The sequence below is a fragment of the Silurus aristotelis genome, assembly GCF_946808225.1.
Source record: "Silurus aristotelis genome assembly, chromosome: 6".
Taxonomy (NCBI): domain Eukaryota; kingdom Metazoa; phylum Chordata; class Actinopteri; order Siluriformes; family Siluridae; genus Silurus; species Silurus aristotelis.
This window is the reverse complement of record NC_139579.1, coordinates 28833087-28857236: the sequence shown is the minus strand read 5'-3', so window position 1 is coordinate 28857236 and position 24150 is coordinate 28833087. Positions and strand designations below refer to the sequence as shown.

The 24150-nt window shown below is 41.0% G+C and overlaps 1 protein-coding gene across 6 annotated transcripts; it reads right to left on the bottom strand.

Annotated features, from left to right (window-relative positions):
* Positions 1 to 8765: 8765 nt before the first annotated feature.
* Positions 8766 to 23735, bottom strand: ccdc6a (coiled-coil domain containing 6a). 6 transcript variants are annotated; one of them, XM_083544781.1, is made up of 10 exons: positions 23387 to 23735; positions 19626 to 19775; positions 15876 to 16004; positions 15094 to 15197; positions 14692 to 14852; positions 13847 to 14003; positions 12739 to 12839; positions 12435 to 12556; positions 9255 to 10764; positions 8766 to 9212 (listed from the first exon to the last, which is right to left on the bottom strand). In XM_083544781.1, exons 1-9 carry the CDS (start codon positions 23681 to 23683, stop codon positions 10603 to 10605), a joined length of 1383 nt encoding a protein of 460 aa, XP_083400907.1. In that variant the 5' UTR covers positions 23684 to 23735; the 3' UTR covers positions 8766 to 9212; positions 9255 to 10602. The 6 variants fall into 6 exon arrangements, with proteins under 6 accessions (XP_083400907.1, XP_083400906.1, XP_083400905.1 ...); XM_083544780.1 differs by having other exon boundaries at positions 9263 to 10764; XM_083544779.1 differs by having other exon boundaries at positions 9273 to 10764.
* Positions 23736 to 24150: the final 415 nt, after the last annotated feature.

Sequence of the window (24150 nt, the reverse complement as noted above, 5' to 3'; positions counted from 1 at the left end):
AGGTGGGAAGGGGATGTTTGGCTCGTTGACTGAAGAGGACTGAGCTCTGTGAGAAAAGCAGTAGAGGTCGTCTGAGAGGGCAACACAGCACGGCTCCTGGGCGAGGGATGTGATTGGATGACCATTTTATAGATACCGCAGATTATATTCAACACCTTATTTATACACGATTAGCGAGGTGGTATTTTCTGAAACATGTATGAGCAGTAAACGTAACCCAGCCATTAGGGGGGCACAAGCCAGTGTACTCTTAGTGCCGGTCCCAAGCCCGGGTAAATGGGGAGGGTTGCGTTAGGAAGGGCATCCCACGTAAAACATGTGCCAAATCAAATATGCGGATCACAAATGAGAATTTCATACCGGATCGGTCGAGGCCCGGGTTATCAACGACCGCCACAGGTATCGTTAGCCGACAGGGTACCGGTGGAAATTGGGCTACTGTTGGCCGAAGGAGGAGAAGGAGAGGAGGAAGGCGTCTACAGAGACGGCAGGAAAAAGAGCAGTGTAGGAGAGTAGAGGTTCGGGTTGGTACTTTAAATTTTGGTACTATGACGGGTAAAGGGAGAGAGATAGCTGATATGATGGAGAGGAGAAAGGTAGATGTGTTGTGTGTTCAGGAGACCAAGTGGAAAGGGAGTAAGGCCAGGAACATTGGAGGTGGGTTTAAACTGTTTTATCATGGTGTTGATGGAAAGAGAAATGGTGTAGGGGTGATTCTGAAGGAAGCGTACAGTAAGAGTGTAGTGGAGGTGAAGAGAGTTTCTGATAGGGTGATGATCGTGAAGGTGGAAGTTGAAGGGATGATGATAAATGTCATCAGTGCCTATGCTCCACAAGTTGGCTGTGAGATGGAGGAGAAAGAAAGATTCTGGAGTGAATTAGATGAAGTGGTAGATGGTGTACCTAGGAAAGAACGATTGGTGATTGGGGCAGACTTTAATGGGCATGTAGGTGAAGGGAACAGAGGTGATGAGGAGGTGATGGGTAGGTATGGTTTTAAGGAGAGGAATGTGGAAGGGCAGATGGTGGTAGATTTTGCTAAAAGGATGGAAATGGCAGTGGTGAACACGTATTTTAAGAAGAAGGAGGATCATAGGGTGACGTATAAGAGTGGAGGAAGGTGCACACAGGTGGATTATCTTCTGTGTAGGAGATGCAACCTGAAGGAGATTGGAGACTGTAAGGTGTTGGCGGGGGACAGTGTAGCTAGACAGCATCGGATGGTGGTCTGTAGGATGGTTTTGGAGGCAAAGAAGAAGAGGAGGAAAGTAAGGTTTGAAAGAAGAATAAGATGGTGGAAACTGAAGGAGGAAGAGTGTAGTGTGAGGTTCAGGGAAGAGGTCAGACAGGGGCTTGGTGGTGGTGAAGAGGTGCCGGATGATTGGGCAACTACTGCAGGAGTGATGAGGGAGGCAGCTAGAAAAGTACTGGGTGTGACATCTGGAAATAGAAAGCAAGACAAGGAGACGTGGTGGTGGAATGGGGAAGTGCAGGAGAGCATTAGGGGAAAGAGGTTGGCAAAACAGAAGTGGGATCGACAGAGTGATGAGAAAAGTAGGCAGGAGTACAAGGAGATGCGGCAGCAGGTTAAAAGGGATGTGGCGAAAGCCAAGGATAAGGCATATGAGGAACTGTATAAGAGGTTGGACACTAAGGAAGGAGAAAAGAATTTATACCGATTGGCCAAGCAGAGGGACCGAGCTGGGAAGGATGTACTGCAAGTTAGAGCAATAAAGGATGGAGAGGGAAATGTGTTGACTAGTGAGGAGAGTCTGTTGAGAAGATGGAGGGAGTATTTTGAGCAGCTGATGAATGAGGAAAATCAGAGAGAGAGAAGGTTGGAGGATGTGGAGTTGGTGAAGCAGGATGTAGATAGGATTAGTAAGGAGGAAGTGAGAGCAGCGATTAAGAGGATGAAGAATGGAAAGTCGGTTGGACCAGATGACATACCGGTAGAAGCGTGGAGATGTTTAGGAGAGATGGCAGTGGAGTTTTTAACCAGATTGTTTAACAGGATTCTGGAAGGGGAGAGGATGCCTGAGGAATGGAGAAGGAGTGTGCTGGTACCGATCTTTAAGCATAAGGGAGATGTGCAGACCTGCAGTAACTACAGGGGAATTAAGTTGATCAGTCACACCATGAAGTTATGGGAAAGAGTAGTGGAAGCCAGGCTGAGAGAAGAGGTGACCATCTGTGAGCAACAGTATGGTTTCATGCCGAGGAAGAGCACCACAGATGCCTTATTTGCTTTGGGATGTTGATGGAGAAGTATAGAGAAGGACAGAAGGAGCTGCATTGTGTATTTGTGGATTTAGAGAAAGCGTACGACAGGGTGCCGAGAGAGGAGTTGTGGTATTGTATGAGGAAGTCAGGTGTGTCAGAGAAGTATGTGAGGGTGGTGCAGGACATGTATGAGGACAGTGTGACGGCAGTAAAGTGTGCAGTAGGTACGACAGACTGGTTCAGGGTGAAGGTTGGACTGCATCAAGGATCGGCCCTGAGCCCTTTCCTGTTTGCAGTGGTGATGGACAGGTTGACGGACGAGGTCAGACAGGAGTCTCCCTGGACTATGATGTTTGCAGATGATATTGTGATTTGTGGTGAGAGTAGAGAGCAGGTTGAGAAGAGCCTGGAGAGGTGGAGATATGCGCTTGAGAGAAGGGGAATGAAAGTCAGTAGGAGTAAGACAGAGTACATGTGTGTGAATGAGAGGGAGGGCAGTGGAGTGATGCAGTTGCAGGGAGAAGAGGTGGAGAAGGTGGAGGTTCAGGTACCTGGGGTCAACAGTGCAAAGTAATGGAGAGTGTGTTAGAGAAGTAAAGAAAAGAGTGCAGGCAGGGTGGAGTGGGTGGAGAAGAGTGACAGGAGTGATTTGTGATAGAAGAGTATCTGCAAGAATGAAAGGGAAAGTTTATAGGACTGTGGTGAGACCTGCAATGTTGTATGGATTAGAGACAGTGGCATTGAGTAAAAGACAGGAGGTGGAGCTGGAGGTAGCAGAGCTGAAGATGTTGAGGTTTTCGTTGGGAGTGACGAGGATGGACAAGATTAGAAATTAGTTTATTAGAGGGACAGCACATGTAGGATGTTTTGGTGACAAGGTGAGGGAGGCGAGATTGAGATGGTTTGGACATGTGCAGAGAAGGGACATGAATTATATTGGTAGAAAAATGCTGAAGATGGAGCCACCAGGTAGGAGGAAAAGAGGAAGGCCAAGGAGGAGGTTCATGGATGTGGTGAGGGAAGACATGCAGGTAGTTGGTGTAAAAGAGGCAGATATAGAGGACAGGGTGGTATGGAGACGGATGATCCGCTGTGGCGACCCCTAATGGGAGCAGCCGAAAGAAGAAGAAGAAGAAGAAGAAGAAGAAGAAGAAGAAGAAGTATGAGCAGTAAACGTCTTGTTGTAAAGAATTGAAATGTTACACTGTATTCTCTATAAAGAAAACATGTAAGTGTACTGTTACAACTTATAAAGACCTCCTGTACAATTCAACATTGTGGGATCAGTTTGGTGAGAAGCTACACAGGCTTGTATGATGGTCTGGTGTCCACAAACATTTGGCCATATAGCGCATCCTCAACATTATAGTATCTTGAAGTATTGAAGGAAGATAGAGACAAAAGGAGCAAATGGTTCATATTTAATTTAAAGGAAAACAACCTCCATCACCCTTGTAAACCATATAAATGTTTTTTAAATGAATCCACATGCATATCTTTAAATAGGTTTATGTGGCAGAAACACTGTGTGAAGCAATTTTCTCTTCATATCTCATCTTATTTTCTTTTCTCCTATTTTATATTTATAATCCTTTTCATCAAATGCACAAATTTCCAAACAGACGATCAAATTTTACTGCAACTTGTATTCTGTATGTAACTATGTTTGTAAAAAATCTTCAATTGAGTGCTGGACATGGTAAAGCACATTTGACTTGCATCAAGATCACACTAAATCAGGGGTCTCCAATCTTTTCCAGAAAGATCCAGTGTGGGTGCAGGTTTTCATTCCAACCAATCAATGGTCACACCTGATAGTCATTGAAAATAAAGATTATTAGATTTGAACAGGTAGAATGTGGTGTGGACTTGCTTGGTTAGAATAAAAACCTGCACCCACACTGGCCTATTCTGGAAAAGATTGGGGACCCCTGCACCAAATCATACCTTTGAGCAGTAACAGGTTATGCATTTCACATCCAGGCCTTCAGTGGTGCTCTTCCTGACTCAATTCACCTCTTAATACCGCAATTAAGACGTCACTGCTATAGAAACCATCAATATTATGAAGAAACGCAGTATAACAGAGCGCTGCATCCCAGACAGGAATCTCATCCAGTGGGAATGAATGGCATTACTAAAGCAAGAAACTCAATAAGCACAATTCATCAAGTCACCTTTCACTGCAGCCACAGCTTTGCCCCCCACATCTCTAGCAGATGCATCAACATTAACCTCATGAAATGTTTTTTTGTAAAAAAGCGTAACAACTGTATTAAACTGTTTTTGAACTGAACCCGACCTTTCTTCACGATGTCCAGCTTTTCTTAAAAGGTAAGTGCATCTGCGAACAAAGATATTTCTCCTCCTCCATCAGCCGTTGAGCAATTAAAAAAACAGATATTAAATCCACACCATTATATTTGAGCTTGTTCAGTTTGCGACTGATGTGGGTTGCGAACTATTGACTAGCGTGCTCTCTGACCATCCGATCAAAGGACATGAAAATGCTGACGTTTGCAGATTGCAAGGGGGCCTTGGAGTGGCAAACATAGAAACAGAGTTTACAGTAATAAAGTCTATAGTTCTCACAGTCCTGGACTTATAGCATCACATGATGTAATGGCTGAAATCTGATTGGATAGAAACTCTCACTGAACCTTACACTCTGAAAAGCTATGAAATGAAGAGAATAAACGATTGGGAATACTTTTAAACATATTCATGGCCAAAAATATATAAAAACATAAGTCAGTGATTCTGGAAGCAGAAAAGGCCTTGCCGGCCCTGATGGGTGCCACTGCTTCTGAATAATTTGTCAGAGCCAATACAATCTAGAACAGGGGTCACCAACCTTTTTGAAACTGAGAGCTACTTCTTGGATACTGATTAATGTGAAGGGCTACCAGTTTGATACACACTTCGGAAATAACAAATTTGCTCAGTTTACCTTTAATTATATGTTATTATATGTTATTATTAATAATTAATGATATTCATCTATGTGAAGACACTGATCATGTTAATGATTTCTCACAATAATTATTAACAATGATTTAACAAGTTAGGAAACAGATGCAGCTCACTGGGAAGTGGCGCTATGGTGAGCTATTTTTTAAAAAGGCCCGCGGGAGACTCATGTGGTCCTTGCGGGCACCATGTTGGTGACCCCTGATCTAGAAGCTTATAGGAGATGGTGGAAAAGGAAAGAGAATTTTTCTTGTCACATGTACATTACAGCACAGTGAAATTCTTTCCCTGCATAGTCCAGCTTGTTAGGAAGTTGGAGTCAGTACGCAGTGTCAGCCATGATCGAGGAACTTACTCAAGAACCCAACAGTGGCAACCCGCCGATGCTGGGGCTTAAACCTCCGATCTTCCAATTAGTAGACCAAAATTTTAAACATTAAGCTTCCACTTCTTGTCAAAGAAAAGTGGAGAAAATGGAGAACACAGACAGAGGTGCAACTCTATACCCAGACAGGAAATGAAGCTCAGGATCGAACCTGGAAATGGAGAGCTGAATGATGCATGCAAAAGAAACTGTTTAACTCCAGCACTAGGAGGCCAAGATAAAGCTGCAGAAGATGATGATTATATATATATATATATATATATATATATATATATATATATATATATATATATATATATATATATATATATATATATATATAAATAAAATTATTATTTTTACATTTATTTTGTTTATATTTTTGGGGCTGTCAACCGATTAAAATATTGAATTATATAATTGTGATTACTCTCATGATTGTCATGAGTAAAATTATAATTAATTGCAACCTAATCACACATTACTTCGTCATAAAATTACCTTAAATTAATACTAAGCTTTTAATACCTTGATAAACATGTACAAATATGGATGCTTATGCAAATGTATGTTTATCATTAGTGAAACCAAACAAAAAAAATGAGTAACGAAGGGACGTCATGAATAAATGTGTTGCATCGAAGGTTTTAATTTTGACTTTTATATTTAAATTTTTTGTGTTGCGTCGAAGGTTTTAATTTTGACTCTTTTATATTTCAAGTTTTTAATTTTATTAATTCATTAATAAAATAAACGATGTGAAAATGAATGTGCGGGAACGTCAGTTTTGACAGCCTTACTTTTTACACAACATATTACAATTGCACATTTTGTACTACAGCACGATCACAGGTAACATAAAAAAAAAAAAAAAAAATCCAACTGTTTTTTTTATCAACAGTGCAAAAGTAAAAGACTTCCATGTACTGCATGTGTAATTCTGTTTCATTTTAAGGTCTATTTTATTATAACTTCTTTTCCTTAATTTTATTTTCATTTATTAGCTTTTTAATTCTGATCCTTTTTATCCTGAACATATGTATAGAACAGGTGTAATAAGCATTTTGCGGCATGTCCTACATCGTGTAAAGTCGTGTACGTGATGAAGAATGGAGGATTTTATAATAGCAAACAGGAACCAAATATAGAACAGGATGTTCAAAAAGCACATAATCTTAAGGTCAGGTGTCCACAAATATTTCTCCAAATTGTGTATATACCGTTTTATTTCTTACACTTTGACTTAGATGCTCAGACCAGCTTTTCTTGAAGGCATCTACAGTGGGTACGGAAAGTATTCAGACCCCCTTAAATTTTTCACTCTTTGTTATATTGTAGCCATTTGCTAAAATCATTTAAGTTCATTCTTCTTCCTCATGAATGTACACACAGCTCCCCATATTGACAGAAAAACACAGAATTGTTGACATTGTTGCAGATTTATTAAAAAAGAAAAACTGAAATATCACATTTGCTGTGACACTCATATTTAACTCAGGTGCTTTCCATTTCTTCTGATCATCCTTGAGATGGTTCTACACCTTCATTTGAGTCCAGCTGTGTTTGAATATACTGATTGGACTTGATTAGGAAAGCCACACACCTGTCTATATAAGACCTTCCAGATCACAATGCATGTCAGAGCAAATGAGAATCATGAGGTCAAAGGAACTGCCTGAAGAGCTCAGAGACAGAATTGTGGCAAGGCACAGATCTGGCCAAGGTTACAAAAAGATTTCTGCTGAAAAAAGATTTCCTCCATAATCCTCAAATGGAAGACGTTTGGGACGACCAGAACCCTTCCTAGAGCTGGCCGTCCGGCCAAACTGAGCCTTGTTGAGAGAGGTAAAGATGAACCCAAAGATCACTGTGGCTGAGCTCCAGAGATGCAGTGAGGAGATGGGAGAAAGTTGTAGAAAGTCAACCATCACTGCAGCCCTCCACCAGTTGGGGCTTTATGGCAGAGTGGCCCGACGGAAGCCTCTCCTCAGTGTAAGACACATGAAAGCCCGCATGGAGTTTGCTAAAAAACACCTGAAGGACTCCAAGATGGTGAGAAATAAGATTCTCTGGTCTGATGAGACCAAAATAGAACTTTTTGGCCTTAATTCTAAGCGGTATGTGTGGAGAAAACCAGGCACTGCTCATCACCTGTCCAATACAGTCCCAACAGTGAAGCATGGTGGTGGCAGCATCATGCTGTGGGGGTGTTTTTCAGCTGCAGGGACAGGACGACTGGTTGCAATCGAAGGAAAGATGAATGCGGCCAAGTACAGGGATATCCTGGACAAAAACCTTCTCCAGAGTGCTCTGGACCTCAGACTGGGCCGAAGGTTTACCTTCCAACAAGACAATGACCCTAAGCACACAGCTAAAATAACGAAGGAGTGGCTTCACAACAACTCCGTGACTGTTCTTGAATGGCCCAGCCAGAGCCCTGACTTAAACCCAATTGAGCATCTCTGGAGAGACCTAAAAATGGCTGTCCACCAACGTTTACCATCCAACCTGACAGAACTGGAGAGGATCTGCAAAGAGGAATGGCAGAGGATCCCCAAATCCAGGTGAGAAAGACTTGTTGCATCTTTCCCAAAAAGACTCCTGGCTGTATTAGATCAAAAGGGGGCTTCTACTAAATACTGAGCAAAGGGTCTGAATACTTAGGACCATGTGATATTTTAGTTTTTCTTTTTTAATAAATCTGCAACAATGTCAACAATTCTGTGTTTTTCTGTCAGTATGGGGTGCTATGTGTACATTCATGAGGAAGAAGAATGACCCTAAATGATTTTAGCAAATGGCTGCAATATAACAAAGAGTGAAAAATTTAAGGGGGTCTGAATACTTTCCGTACCCACTGTATATTTTACTAACATGAATATATAATTGATTCAACTTCTTGTTTCCCGTCTTGCTATCTTTAGAAAAAAATGGCCATTTCAGCACCTGAATTAACCAATCAGGAAGCTTCTCAGTTTACTCCAATAGTCTCCTGCTGTGAGTTTGTGTTATAGAACACACTGCATTAATAAAAGACCTCTAGGTCTAAATTACTAGCCTCCTTAGTCCTGATAAAGCTTTCTCTTTCTTGTCAGAAGACTGTGGTTCAAACCTGAAATCCTATTTAACATATATAACAGTATATAACAGTGTGATGCACAAAACAGGAAATGCGCGAGCTGGACAAACTGAGAAGGAGCAGAGGAGATTTTGTACAAGCGTTTAATTGTGTTAATTGTGTCATTTGTTCAACAGTACCTCATCTCTCACCTGTTTCTGTTGGTACATTTACTTGTGACAGTGACATTTCTGGTCAAGGCAGTTGGCACTCTGCTCTGCTGATTTCTGCTCACTGATCTAAGACCAGTATTATGACCGGTTATCTTAAAAGGTCAAATATAAAGAGATACTGAACTAAAAACAGATCTCTGGAGGGGGGGAGGGACTACAGATGGTCATCATCAGAAAAAATAAATCTAGTAGCAGACACAATCAAAAGATTCAAAATGGAAGTACCCTTCTAAATTCAGATCACGAGCTATAATTACATATAATAGTGAGTTCTGTGCCAGCATCTGGAAACAAGCAGATTTCGTTTTATTTTTCTCCCCCCCCCCAATAGTTGCCAGGTAGACAACCAGAGCAAGACAACCCCCTACACACACACACACACACACACACACACACACACACACACACACACACACACACACACACACACACACACACACACACACACACACACACACACACACGACTGCCTACGTAAGCCAGGTGAATAAAGGAAGTGGCATTTTTCTGAGTTGCTGTCCATGCTGAATCTAAAGGCAGCTTAAAACAATCTGGCAAAAAGACACAAATGTTTACCTCTGCTGGGATTGACAGGGAGGAGATTAATGAGAAAATTTGCCCAATTGGCTCCCAGTTACACACAGCTGCTGCATTGCCAGGATTCTGGAAAACCCAGAGTAACTTAGGATGCAGCAGTTTTTGAGGATTTAAAATGCTCGGGTTTAACCAAGACATAATTTAGAATATTTTCCACCTCTGTAGAGAGAAACCCAACTGATGTACAGAAAAAAGCACTTCTTTACTTAAAAAAAGAAAAAAACAAAAAACACAATTGTTGTGTAAATTACAGATCAGAACATTTTGTGTAAAATGCTGGAGTGTTTAGTTTTTAAATCCAGATGTAAACAATGCTAGTTAAGCCTTAAAAAAAAAATGCATTGCTAAGTGATAAAGTAGCTGCAGAAAGTATGTCATTCAGGGTGCAAACCTGGCCTCAGATCAGCCTAATCCAAACAAACCAACGCATGCGCGTGCGCGCGCACACACACACACACACACACACACACACACACACACACACACACACACACACACACACTGCACTCGTTATGTACACATGCAAATAGGCAACAAGTGCTGTTTAAAGTCTCATGTCTTCCCTGTCTTTACTTTCTGCACACAACTTTGTACACACACACACACACACACACACACACACACACACACACACACACACACACACACACACACACACACACACACACACACACAAAAACACCACTTAAAATAAAAAAAAACAAACAAACAAAAAAAAAACCTAGCACTAGGCTTCACCTGCATCATCAGCTCTGCTATCTAACCAGGTCCTCGTTCCTAAACACCACTATCACACTTTCCCCAATTTATTTTAGTCGCTCTGGTATTAAAATCAACATATTACCATATTACAACATTTTGTTCCAGGTGAAATATTCATGTTCTTTGAATAGCTGAATTTATTTCTTGAATTCAACTCACTGTTTGTTTAAGCAAGCGGAAAAAAACAAGAATCAGTGCCAGAAGCAACCTAAAAGAATTCGCTCAATCATTCCAAATCAAAAAAACAAAAATGACACGATTGGAGACGTGGTCATTGTTCTGTCCGTTCCCGACGCAAAAAAACCTGTCTCGCTAAAACTTCCCAGTCCAACTGGTTCTCTTTGCAGATTGTTGAGTCGCTGTGGGTTGTAGCCTTGCACCTTGTCGTCCGTGCGTTAAGGCTGAGCGGGATGGTGCGAGGAGCCGGACGGAGTCGCTGTCTGCCCTGGTGGGGGTGGAGGAGGAGGCTGCTGCAACCCGGAGTGTGTGTTCGGGGAAGGAGGAGGCGTCGGGCGCTTAAACTTATCAGGACTGCTGCTTCTCCGAGGGGACGGCCTCTGTGAAGAGAAGGAAGGGTAATCAAGCTTAAATGCACTGGAACGTACCACTGATAAGTGACCTTATTGTGACCAGATACACCTTCGATGTTCAGATTTAGGCTTAATTATTTACTCATATTTACCTCTGCACAAATGTCTTTGAGACCAAAGTACACTCAGGAAACTACAGGTAGTCCCCGACTTATGGAGTTGCAAACTTATTACCCCATTGCAACTTGAAAATATCGTAAGAATAGTGATCATCAAGTCGACAGAGGATTTTACCGATAGCTAGGCTGGATCGGATTAGCCGAAAATGGCAAATTAATCCCCAGATAGTTTTTAAAATGGATATGGCATTGAAAAAAGAAATACCATGTAAAATAGTACTTTACTGTTTTTGGGGTTTTTTTGTAACAAAGTTATGATTCATAAAAACACGCTCAATTAAATAAAAATATAATATATATATATATATATATATATATATATATATATATATATATATATATATAAAAAAAAAAATATATATTAAAAAAAAACATGAAAACAAAAAATAACACTCCAAATAAATAGTTACATCTAAAAAGGAATAAAAAAAAAATAAAATAAAAAAAAAAGACCACACGTTGTGTCAGTGATGCATCTCTAGAGGGTGCTCTTGTACTGTATAATGACGGTGGGCCTTCTTAGCCGCTATGGCAACATGGAAAACCTCAGTATGGATTTTAGGCAGTATTTCCCGCAATTAACTATCGGTGCCTATTAATCGGCAAAACCGATGAATCGGTCGAACTCTAATCAGTATGGGGTAGTGTACTGTAAATTGTAAAAAATTAATTTTTAGTAAATAGTAACTTTTTTGTAAAACAATTTGCAGGACCGTACTGTATAAAATACAGTATATATATATATATATATATATATATATATATATATATATATATATATATATATGTATGTGGCTGTGAACACGTGAATGAGCACCGGTTCGCGTGCGGAGGGCAAGGCATACATTGCTACATTTGCATGCCGCAAGAAAATTACTATATTATTAGAATTTTGTCATATCGCAAGATCTAAAAATGTAACCATGGTAAAGGAGACCATGTGCTATACATACACCCTTAATCTGTATATACACCTCTCATTCAGCTCCTGCATACGACACAAAATCACAATATATTTGAGCCTAATAAATGAGTTATTTTGTGTACGAGCATCTACACAAGAAATGTGCGTTCATTGAAACTTGAAATATATAATTTGCATAACTGCACTTTTATACGCAATACCTATTTTTTATTATTACAGCATTTTGCAAATCCGGTGGGCATCACTACATGCTGTCATGGGCACACGTGTGTGTGTGTAGGCCGACAGAATGTTACGAATGAATAACAAAAAAAATAAACAAGTCAAAGTATTGGGCTGAAGTTGACCTGTTCATCTGCGCAGGAGGAATTTATCATCATAAATAAAAAAAAAAAGGCCCACACACCATGTCACCAAAGCAACAATCTCTTAGCAACCACTTAGTCCCTACAGCTTTCCTTTAATCTAGGACTTGTTAAAGGCACTAAAAACGAAGAAGGGGAAGAAAAAAAAAAAGACCATCTGGGGAGATGGTAACACACCTAAGAAATACTAAAACCTGATGTTTTGTGTGCGTGTGCACGTGCATGTACCTGCACTCCATGAGAGGGTCCTGGATGGATGTGCAGTCCTGGGGGTGTGTAGTGTGCATGTGGGGGTCGGCTCAGTGTGGCCGGAGGTGTGAAGCCCACCGTGTGACTGGCGTACGACAAACCTGCAACACCATGAATGACCAGATGTCACTTATTGAAACATAATTTGCATAAAAGAAAATCTATCAACATTTTTTAACTATACATTGTCCCCCATTCTAATATGAATGCATGGCTGATCCTACATTTCACAATGCACGTTCTGTCATAGGGTGCGAAATGCTGTGTTGCCGTGGTTATGTACCTGGTGAGATGGGGCGGCTGGAGGAGGGGGAGGGGGTGTAGGGGGTCGGACTGGACACAGTACGAGCTCTCAAGCCTTGAGCAGACATCTCATTGAAATACCTACAAGACCGAGAAGGGAAGAATTAAACAGACAATGTGAAAAAGGAAACAGAACAACAAAAGATTTCTCTCCAAAGAGAAAGAGACAAAGACAGAGACACAGAGCGAGAAAGAAACCACCACACACGACAAAGGAGTGTGTGTGAGAGAGAGACAGAGATAAGAGGTGGTGTTACCACGTCTGCGATTTCATCATGGACAGCAAATTAAAACAAATGTGAAATGCGGAGTGAAACTGGGCAAATCTGCCAGAGCGCTTTGACGTGACGTCCGTTTGACATACGACGATGTTGCAACGAGTCGTTTAAAGTGTTTTGAATGCGCGTGCTCTTCAAGAGCGAAAGAACATCACTTCCTGACGACCTTCGACAAGCTCAACCCCCCCTAAAATGTCGAAACCATTCAGCAACTTGTGCATGGTGATCATCGGAGAACAATCCACATGATCTCACTTCCACACCCACCCTACTTGCTGATTTGATGAAGAAGCTAGAAGATCGCCGTTTTTGACACCATTGTGGAGATCCAGCGTAAATCGCAGATGATGCTTGACAAGCTTCGAAAAAAAGACTTCCAGGACACATTCCAGAAGTGGCAGGAACGCTGGAAGCACTGTATTGCTGTGCCAGGGGACTATTTTGAAGGTGATTGTGTGAAAACGTAGATAAATAAAATACTTTCTTGTAAAGAAACTTTTTGAGACCACCACATAGATTGATAAATGGATAGATAGACATATAACAAAACAAAGAAAAACACTGAGAAAACATGTAACTTTGACTAAATAATAATAATTAAAAAAAAGCCATTCTTTTGCAGATGAACTCGAGTGAACTCAATAACAATAAGATCATGTATAAGAGTTGGGGGTGTGTCTACTCAGGAAATCTCAGATGCTCAATTCAAAAGCCTCCTGGATAATTGCCAAGTTAGATACACAATCCAAAAGGTCCAGTTACATTAAGCTACAGTATATCAGAGCTCAGTCAGAGTTCGCCTGGTTGTACCTCTCATCGTCCATCTCCAAACTGCTCTCGCTCTCACTCAGCTGCCGGCACAGAGCTTCTCTCCTCTCCATCTCGCGCTGCAGCTTCCTCTGCAGGCGCATGTTCTCCTCCCGCATCTGGCGCTCCTCCTCGATGTACTGCGCTCGTTTCTCAGTGTCTGAGGGAAGCGTTTGAAAATGAGAAACTGTTTGAGTTTATAAATTCACAATAATAAAAACGTGTAATCTTCTGTGGTGAGATTAAGATTTGTGAAAAGATTCTTTAAAATTCCAATGGATTTTTGATGGAAAAATGGAGAGCACCCTCTAGTGGCTCAGAGCATATTCACTCAGTGGGGTGGGGAGCGAAGAGCGGAGGGGCGGCACTATAATACCATAAGGCTGAGTTGCAATAAACCACTAATCCACTATTACTCATTTAGAGAATTTAAACTGTGAATTGATTTAAGGAAAGTGTGATGCAAAGAGGGAAGAATTCCAGGAAGAAATGACAAAACCTAAGAGAAAGTTGAAGATCAAGTACAAGAATGAAAGTGGAATAAAATGGAAAGAAAGAAAGAAAGAAAGAAAGAAAGAAAGAAAGAAAGCAGCAGAATGAAAGGAGGAATGAAGAAAAATGTGTTGGAAAGACTAATCTAGGAAAAAAGGTAGAAAAGTAGTGAAAGAAGAAAAAGTAAAAAAAAAAATGAAAGGAGAAAGAAACAATGGATTGATGAAAGACAGGTGGAAGGGAATTAAAGATCTGAAGTGCAATGCACTGATATGTAGACTTTTTACGTGTGTGAGAGAGAGAGAGAGAGAGAGAGAGAAAGAGAGAGAGAGAGAGAGAGAGAGAGAGAGACTCACGCTGGAGCTCAGTCGTGCGCAGGCTGCGCTTCAGCCTCTCCACCTCACTCTTTAGGAAGCGGATGTGCCGCATCATGTTCTCGGGCGAGTCGATCTCCATGGAAATGTCCCGTGGGGATGGCGGGGCAGACACCGGCTGGTCCAGCTTCTCCTGCAGAATCCTGACACACACAGCATGGAGGTAAAAAAAAAAATAAAATCACACACACAAAGCACAAACGAATACCTCACACTTACTACACCTGGAACCCCTGCTCGCTCACTTCACCCCTTAAACACATGAGTGACCAATCATAGCTTGAGGGTGTGTCCTTACAGATACAAATAGAGTTAAAAATACAGGTGTAGGATCTCGTTTTCCACCTTATCACTTCATAAACAACTACTGGATAAGATTCACACCTTTTCTCAGCTTCCAGCTTGTCCATGCGCTTCCAAAGCCGGTTGACCAGCGCCTCCTGCTCCTGCTCCAGCGTGTTCTCCAGGTCGATCTTCTCACGCCGCAGCTACGAACACACACAAACACGACCCACAAAGTAAATGCGAGCTAGTAGCTTAGTAGAAATTGGATTTGGATCTGAAGGTTATGAGTTCAAATCCCAGCCACACTAAGCTGCCACCACTGGGCCCCTAAACAAGGCCCTTAAACCCATAGTTGCTCAGTTATAGGAATGAGAGTCGCTCTGGATAAGGGCATCTGTCAAATGCCATAAATGTTAATAAATGTTAAGTTTTTTAACTGATGAGAAATTTCAATTTTTTTTTAACAGTAACGTTCTAAATATCGGCTTCTTCTCTAAGCAGACTTTTAACATACAGTATGTGGAAGGAGTCTCTAGTATCACACACACAACAGTCTTCAAAATAAAGTTTACATTTTTTGCTTTGCAGTTTCTTAAAAATGTGAAATCATTTTCTGTAGGAAAAAAATTAGTCTGTGAGGAAAAAAAACGAATCTTCAAGAGTATAAACAAATCTTGTTTTATATTACATTAAATGTAGCTATAAATGGACAAAAAGTAAACAGATAAATGTATTAGAAGAACACACCATTGCGCTATTAAAGGAACATTTTAGGGCAGTAACATTGCTTATTGGTTATTTTCCTACAGAACACCCCTGAAGTGATTTATTCCTTCCTTGTGGTTACAGTAATACCCTGTAGATAGTTGCCCCAGTGGTACCTGCTCTAAGGTGAGCTGCTTGGTGATGGTGTCATTCTCCAGCTTCTTGATCTTCTTCATCAGCTTGTTCACTTGAAACTCCTGCTCCTGCTCCAGGTGCTGCTCTAACTCGGCCTTCTCGTGCTGGAGCTGCAGAGACACAGGGAGAAAATCCGTCATTACACTTCCTACTTCGATTTCGATGCTCAAAAAAATAATAATAAAATAAAATAACTCCCAAAAACTGACATTTCCTTTCTGTCCAGCTTTGGTTTGTGGCACTGTATCCAGGACACAGGCAAAGTGTTTTTTTGGCCAGCTATTTTATTCAAAGTCAAATCAAACACACCCTTCAATATATGTCACCTAAAGCCACAGACAAATCCTAGTCTTGAAACTAGGAATGCTAGTAAAAATGGAGGCTTTCTGTACCGACAGAAACATGATTAAGAGGTAAACAGAGGCGCCTCCCTGTCCTGACCAATTGGGTGCTGGTCACCTTAAGTGATGTTTTAATTTAATTGCATTAATGACCTTATTGTTTGTGGTTGCTTTGAGTGTATGAACTTTCTTTTTAATAGAGAAAATCATAGCACACAAAAAATTCATATATACAAATCCTGCTGTTCATAGCAGCCCACCTGTCATGTCTTTATTCCCCACTAGAGGGCCACACCCCAACCACTGGCGTACCGCGAACCCAACTAGGACGAGTCGCCGGAACCCTTCGCCGTCCACGATAGACAGCGGCCGATGATTCCACTATTTTGTTAAGCCGTCCCCTCTCTCTTAGCGCTAAAGAGAAAACTGCTCATATTCTTTTATGTGACTGACCTTCAAATGTCCATTATGGTTGATGATGTTATTGCTGCTTGCGTTGAAGATTACTAATGTATTGTCTTTTACAAACCGTGCAGAATTGTTAGACCGGTTAAACTATTTTTAGCAGTAAAAATTTTTTTTTAAAGTTTTGCGGCATGTGATCGACCCTTCTGGATCAGCCTTTATAGAGACCACCCAATCAATTAGAGCAGATTTAAAATAGATGCAGGTAGTCCCTGAGTTACGATAGTTCAATTTACAATTTTTCGATATCACGTAGATGATAGCGTTAAACTTTTTAAAAAATATATATAATTCACTTTATTAAAATTTTCGCCAGGATGTAGGATCTCCCTCCTTGTGAGATGCCTTATTTCTTTGTGGAGAGCAACAATTTTAACTGAAATCCTCAGAGGTCTTTGCCATGAGGTGCCATGTTGAACATCCAGTGGTCAGTATGAGAGAATTGTACTCAAAGCACCTAATTTTAACTGCTCTAATACAAGATACACAAATTTGTATGGTCCTGACAGAAACATGAACATGATGAAAAGGATGTACTGTATAAAAAAAATTTTTTTAATCCACTGTAGAAGTAACAGAAACACAAACACTGGTTTCAAAGCTTTAAGACGCATTGCAGAGACAAGCTTCTGTTGAGTTTTGGCAGACTTGCAAGTAGTGATCTACAACATGATGAGAGCGCTGGAGATGACTGCATGAAATCCACCATTTGAGCCGAATGTACAAGTGAAAAAGAGAGAGAACCAAACAGACTAAAGCGCCGCTGCATCATTGCTGACTTGAGAACACTACTACCGTCAGGTTGTGTAGGAAACCATCAATCAACATTTAAATAGACTGACACACGTTTGAACTCGAAACACACAAGTGGCGTATTTATTTATTTCCAAACTAAAATATTTAAGTCTTCCAGTGAGGACAAATCCTTTTAAAACACTTGAATAAATAACGCCAACAGGTCATGTGTTGTTTGGACAGAAGGTCTAGTTGTGGTCCAGACAGTGTGTCACTACACCCCAAGCCACATATGGCAGCCATAATGACTCACCAATCCCACTTAAATACCCAGCATTCTCTTCGGTAGAGACGATCCTTGACAAAGCCGCGCTGTTTTGGCAAACTTTGGACCGTCTGGAATGTGCTGCTTGGCTGGAAAATCTATTGATTACTACTGAAAGAACTGGGAAAATTTGATAATGGCTGATAAAGAACACATGCTTGACTCGTGCAATCGTTCACAAAGCAGGCGCATGTTTACAGAGACAGAGTAATGTTTAAAGTAGCTGCAAGCTTCCAGAGGAGTCGACACAACGTGGAGCTCCGGTGACATTAAATAAAACGGAAGGGAATTAAGACATGGACAATAATGGAAATGTGTGGTGCATCAGGCCTTCGGTTACTCATCCATCATGCAGAGCTTCGGTAACTAATCCTCAGTCATACACACCCACAGGCCAAGTGGACTCTCCAATTACCCACCCTTCCCCAAAACACCCACACCTCCCCCACAACACGTGTCATCCGCTCGGCTCGAATGGAGTCTGACTCACTCACTCCGAACTCACAGCACTTGCCCCCGTTTGTACAGAAATGTACATTTTCGATAGAACTGAGCCCAAAACACCAGGCACGAAAATTTAGTGACTCATCCCGAGTCACTGAGGGAGAAGCAGGAAAAGTGTAGTGCTGCACAAGAGCTGAGGATCAGATCAACTCGAGAGAGTGCAGAACAGAACGAGATCGGCTTTCGGAAAAAGCGTTTGAAGTGGCTTTGCTAAGCGCGAGCAAATGACGAGATCGACGGAGATTGAATATGAAAAATCAGGCAAAACATTATTATAACATTATGACCGATGAAATGAATAACATTGATTATCTCTTTATCATGGCACCTGTTAGTGGGTGGGATTTATTAGGCAGCAAGTGAACATTGTTGTATATGTTTTTTTATGTAATACTTGATTGGTGGCCATAAAGTTACGCCTAGTCAGTATATAATCATGTATTTAAAAAAAAAAAAAGGAGGAAAAAAACCCCCCCCAAAAAATAAACCCCCATCTTATCTAAAACCAGAGAAAATAAAAACCAATAAGTACTCACAGCCATTGCCATGACACTTAAAATTGAGCTCTGGTGCATCCTGTTTCTACTGATAATCCTTGAGATGTTTCTACAACTTGATTGGAGTCCACCTGTGGTAAATTCAGTTGTTTTGACATGATTAAAAGGTACCTGGAGGACTCCAAGACCATGAGAAACAAAGAACGAACTCTGGCTTAAATGCAAAGCGTCATGTCTGGAGAAAACCAGACACCGCTCATCACCAGGCCACAGTGAAGCATGGTGGTGGCAGCATCATTCTGTGGAGATGTTTTTCAGTGGCAGGAACTGGAAGACTGGTCAGAATCGAGGGAAGGATATACAGAGACATCCTTGATGAAAACCTGCTTCAGAGCACTCTGGACCTCAGACTGGGGCGTCGGTTAGTCTTCCAACAGGTCAACGACCCCAAGCACACAGCCAAGATAACAAAGAAGTGGCTATGGGACGACTCTGTGCTCCCCATCCAACCTGATGGATCTTAAGAGGTTCTCCAAAAAGAATGGGAAAAACTGACCCAAAAAAAGGTGCGGCAAGCTTGTAGCATCAAACTCAAGACTTGAGGCCGTAATTAGTGTGAAAAGATCTTCTGTGTTTGTGTTTTCTATTTGTAATAAATTAGCAACACACTTTCACGTTGTTATTATGGGGCATTGTTTGTAGATTTTTGAGGAAAATATTTCATTTAATCCGTTTAGTTGCTCCAAAGGTGGAAAAATTTGGAACATTACAACATTAATGCAAGTCTGTGGGAGCTTTAGGGATTCTGGTCATACATTATGGGAATACTGGACGCTTAATCAGTTTTAAAAAATGTTAAATTACCTGCATGAGTTTGCGGGACAAATCGTTAGTAAGGAACTCCTCCTCCTTCTCGTAGTTCACGGCGAGCGTCTCCTTCTCTTTTTGTAGAGCCTGGATCTTCTTGAACAAGGTGTTGGAGATGAACTCCTCCTCTTGCTCCGCCCTGGCTTGCTGCACACAAACACCACAACAATAAAAAAAATGAGCTCGGATTCACTGACTCATGCTGCAAGGTTTTGCTATAAATACAAGAAAAATCTATATGACCTGGTTTGGGAAAGGAAGGGAAAAACACGGTCTAATTTTTGATACATGTTTGTAAATTTGTGTAGACTTTCTGTATTTTTTTTTTTATTTGCGTCACAGCATCATCTACAATCCAACCAAAAGTCAATAATCTTTATCATATTGGAATATTTCTAGAGCACAATTTCCAAACACTATATGGACAAACGTTTGTGGATACCTGACCTGATGATTCATACATGCTTTCCACATACACACTTAGTCCCCATTATAATATCCTCCACACTTCTGGAAAGATGGTCCACTAGATTTCTGAGTGTGTTTGTGGAGACTGGTGCTCATTCAGACACATGGGTGAAAGTAAAGTAAAGAGGTAAGGAGACCTGGGGTGAGGTCAGCTCTCCAAAAGTGATCAATAGGGTTATGGTCAAAACTCTACAGCAGAAGATATTAAACTCATTCCAACCTATGAAACCATATCTTCATGAAGTTGGCTTTGTTTACAGGGGCATTGTCATAGTTCAAGTAAATTCAATGCTACAGAATCCAAAGACCTCCTATACAACTGTATGCCACCATCTTTGTAATAACCATGATTATATTTTATTTTTATGCACCATAAGGACTGAATCTCTCTCTCTCTCTCTCTCTCTCTCTCTCTCTCTCTCTCTCTCTCCCCCTTCTCAGACACTTCAGTGAGACTCTTCAGAGGTGTGGTCACACTGGGGAGCTCTGCTTAAAACCAGAGCGCAAGACTGCACAAAAAAACTTGAGTGACTTCATTAATCAATTACTTACAAAAGTACAGTTCAGAATCTATCTATCTATCCATCCATCCATCTATCCATCCATCCAGGCTGGAAAATTCAGGTGTCTCAATGCTATTGTACATATGATGCTTCAGAACATATGCATAACAAACCAACACTTCATATAAAAGCTTTGAAAATTCACGTTTAAGGATCGGCTCTGTTTATGATCAAGTGTCACAAAACCACCAATAAACAATATACTCTGCACTCTGGAGGTCTTAATAACATGTAAAATCAAACCACAATAAACCATCGCCATCGGGTAACATTTAACATTAAATCCGGTTCACTGCTGGTCCACAGAGGAACTCAAACACAATACAAATAAGACTTGTGTTGTGAACAGAAAATTTCCAGTTAGTGTGAGTAGACAGGAAATGACTTATGCTTAATGTTAACGTACCTTTTGTCTCTCTGACTGCAAGTAAATGATTAATCACACAGGACCGGGATTAGAGATTACAGCACGGAACAATAAAACCATTTCTTACATGAAATTTCAATCCACTCAGCCAACTCAATGAATTTTATTCATCCATTTAGAGTTTGACGTTTTGCCAGTAATACTGCAGCAGGCAAGTTTCTGTTCTCGCTTACACTACAGCAGCTATAATTATCTTAACACTGATTAAATCTGACATCCTGTATAAAGCTACATACATACAGACAAATTTCACAAGAAATGCATTTTTTATTGATTTTTTTTTTACTAAAACTGTTGCATTCTGTTCGTGCTCTTAAGTTTGAAATATGTGTATAAACCTGGACTTGACCAACTTCAAGTCATATCATTTAAATTAGATATTATAGATTACTGCTCTTTTAGGCTCTGTTTAAAAGCTTACATGCATGGTGACAGAAACGTTCATCCGTTAGTAGCCGGGTCCAGTGCTTGCATGTGACATCATAATTAGATAGTGAGGAAAAAATGACACCGACACGAGAGGTGCTTTGTACTAGTTGTAAATGGGGAAATTAATTGCCAAAAGATTTCAAGACTACTCTTGTAAAAAACCAACAGACGACAACAAAAGGCTGCACACACAGTCACAGGGAGCACCCACCTTCATAAATCAATGTGCCAAAAGACATAATCCTGTGTACATCGGAAGTTTTGCAACTGGGCCTATTCTGACCAAGTGCGCAACCCGTCCCCAAGTTTCTCACCCTAAATAACATGATCTCACACCCACTCGACATATTTGGCTCCTATGGACTTCGCACTCTTGCCGAAGTTGAAGATCCAGCTCGAAGGTCGCCGCTTTGACACCAGTGCGGAGATCCAGGGCAAATCGATGAAGGTGCTTGACACGTTTAAAAAGAAAACTTTCAGGACACATTCCAGAAGTTGCAGGAACGCTGTAGTGCAGTGCAAGGGGACTATTCTGAAGGTGTGTAAATGTAGATAAATAAAGTGCTTTCTTGTAAACAGAGCTAGTCTTCAAACTTTCTGATTATCGCATCGTACCAGGCCTTAATAACCACCAGGCTTGACATATAAGGAAAGTGGATAAGATGTTGCAATTGAGAAAGATTTATTGCAATTATATTGAAATTGCAAACAATTCTGACTTCACCTGCATGCAGTGAACAAGCAAGGTGTTTTTTTTTATGCTTTTCTGTCACCATGCATAAAACCATCTGCTAAACAAAGCACAGAAATGTATCTACTTTGATCTATGTAATTTGATCTACTTTGAAGTTGGACCTTCATGATCAGTTGTCATAGGTTCAAATCCCTGCACCAAATCAGTCTTGCCCTTGAGCAAGATTCTTAACCCCACAGCTGCATAACTGAGATAACTAAGTTGCTCTGGATGCCAAAATGCCATAAATGTAAACATATCAGGAGCTCTAATCCTGTTCGAACACGGCACAAGCTCTCCAGACACATGCACACACAATCTGTCAAACCTGATGGAGTTTGACTACAATCTCCACCTCCCAGTCTTAAACTAATCCCATCTACACAGGGCTTACTACACATACAATACCTAAACCAACTGCACTAAATCTACACAGCCAAGCTACTCAAACCATAATCCCCACACTCCTTCAAGAGTGTAAATACTTCCAAAAGACATTACATCATCATTTCACCATGACATTCCCATTTATTCTCGAATACATTCTTATTCAATGTGGCCATAACAATCAACACCGGTTGCAAGATTGGGAGGTTCTGGACGTAGCAACCGTATTGCGTACCACAAGTCTTTGTCGTTTCCAAACCCGCAGTAAAAAAAATCTACAAAACCTGGCAACCCGCGTTGTATCACCACAGCTAACATAACCCGCTAGCAAGAAAACTAATCACAATGTACATGTAATGTCAATATAGGTACAAATCGTACTTATAACAACACATTTTAAGCGCATAATACATTCCAAACTAATTATATTCATTAAAATAAATAACTCAAAAATATTCTTAAGCGAGAAATTCATGACATGTGAGTTGCAGGCTAATATACAGGCTAACAACAGAATGATGGTTTAGAGCGAAATACGTGTTAAAGAATGTTAATAGTTAATCCTAATTTTTAATTAAACGTGTAATAAACTGGCTGACATTTGTAAGAGAGTATAAAACTTATTTTTGGTATTAGGTGTACGAGCTGTGATGGGGATTAATATATACAAACAAAATGGCGCTGTAGGTGCGAGAGAAAAAATATATATTATAAATAAATATGTATAAACTCGGTTGTTGAGGAGCCTCACAATAGTAACACTGGCCCTGCGGAGGTCGCGGTTCTCCTCCTGCAGACACTTGCACTTAAGCCTCAGAGTCTCCAGCTCGATCTTCAGCACTTTGTTCTCCTGCTGCAGGGACGCCAGTCGGTTCGTCAGCTCCTCCAGGCGGAATGCCGAGATAAAAACGCCCTGCTTGCCGTCCCGGGCTGTGCCCGGTGCGGCGGCTGCGGTCGTGTTGGTGGTGGATGCTGAAAAGGAAAGCTGCGTGGCCGAGCTGCTGCTCCCCGCTCCATCTGTGTCGCTTTCGCTGGCGCTGTCCGCCATGACTGCACCCCGAGCACTGACTCCACAATGCACAGCCAGAGAGCGCCAGGGAAGCAAAAGCCCCGCCTCCTCAATCACTATTGGTTCGTGTTCCCACCTTCTCAATCATGATTGGTTCGTTTTGTTCCCGCCCCTCGCCTGTCGTGCCCTGCCCTGCCACACTTCCGGGTTGTACCATTTGGCTGGATAGGGGTAATATTGCCACCTTTCAAAATGATCGAATGATCGAGAACTCTTGTAGAAAATATATCAATAAAACTACATACATGTTTTATGTAATTCTATTTCAAATGATTACTTACAATTATGTTTGTATTCGTTCACTTTATTGTATTCTGAAGGCGGGACTTCAAAGTACCGTTAAAAAAAAAACATGGTCGAGTATGTTAGCGCGCCCCCTAAAGGCAAATAGTTCAAACATACCTGAACCATCAGTAGTGGCTACACACATACACAAACAGATCGAG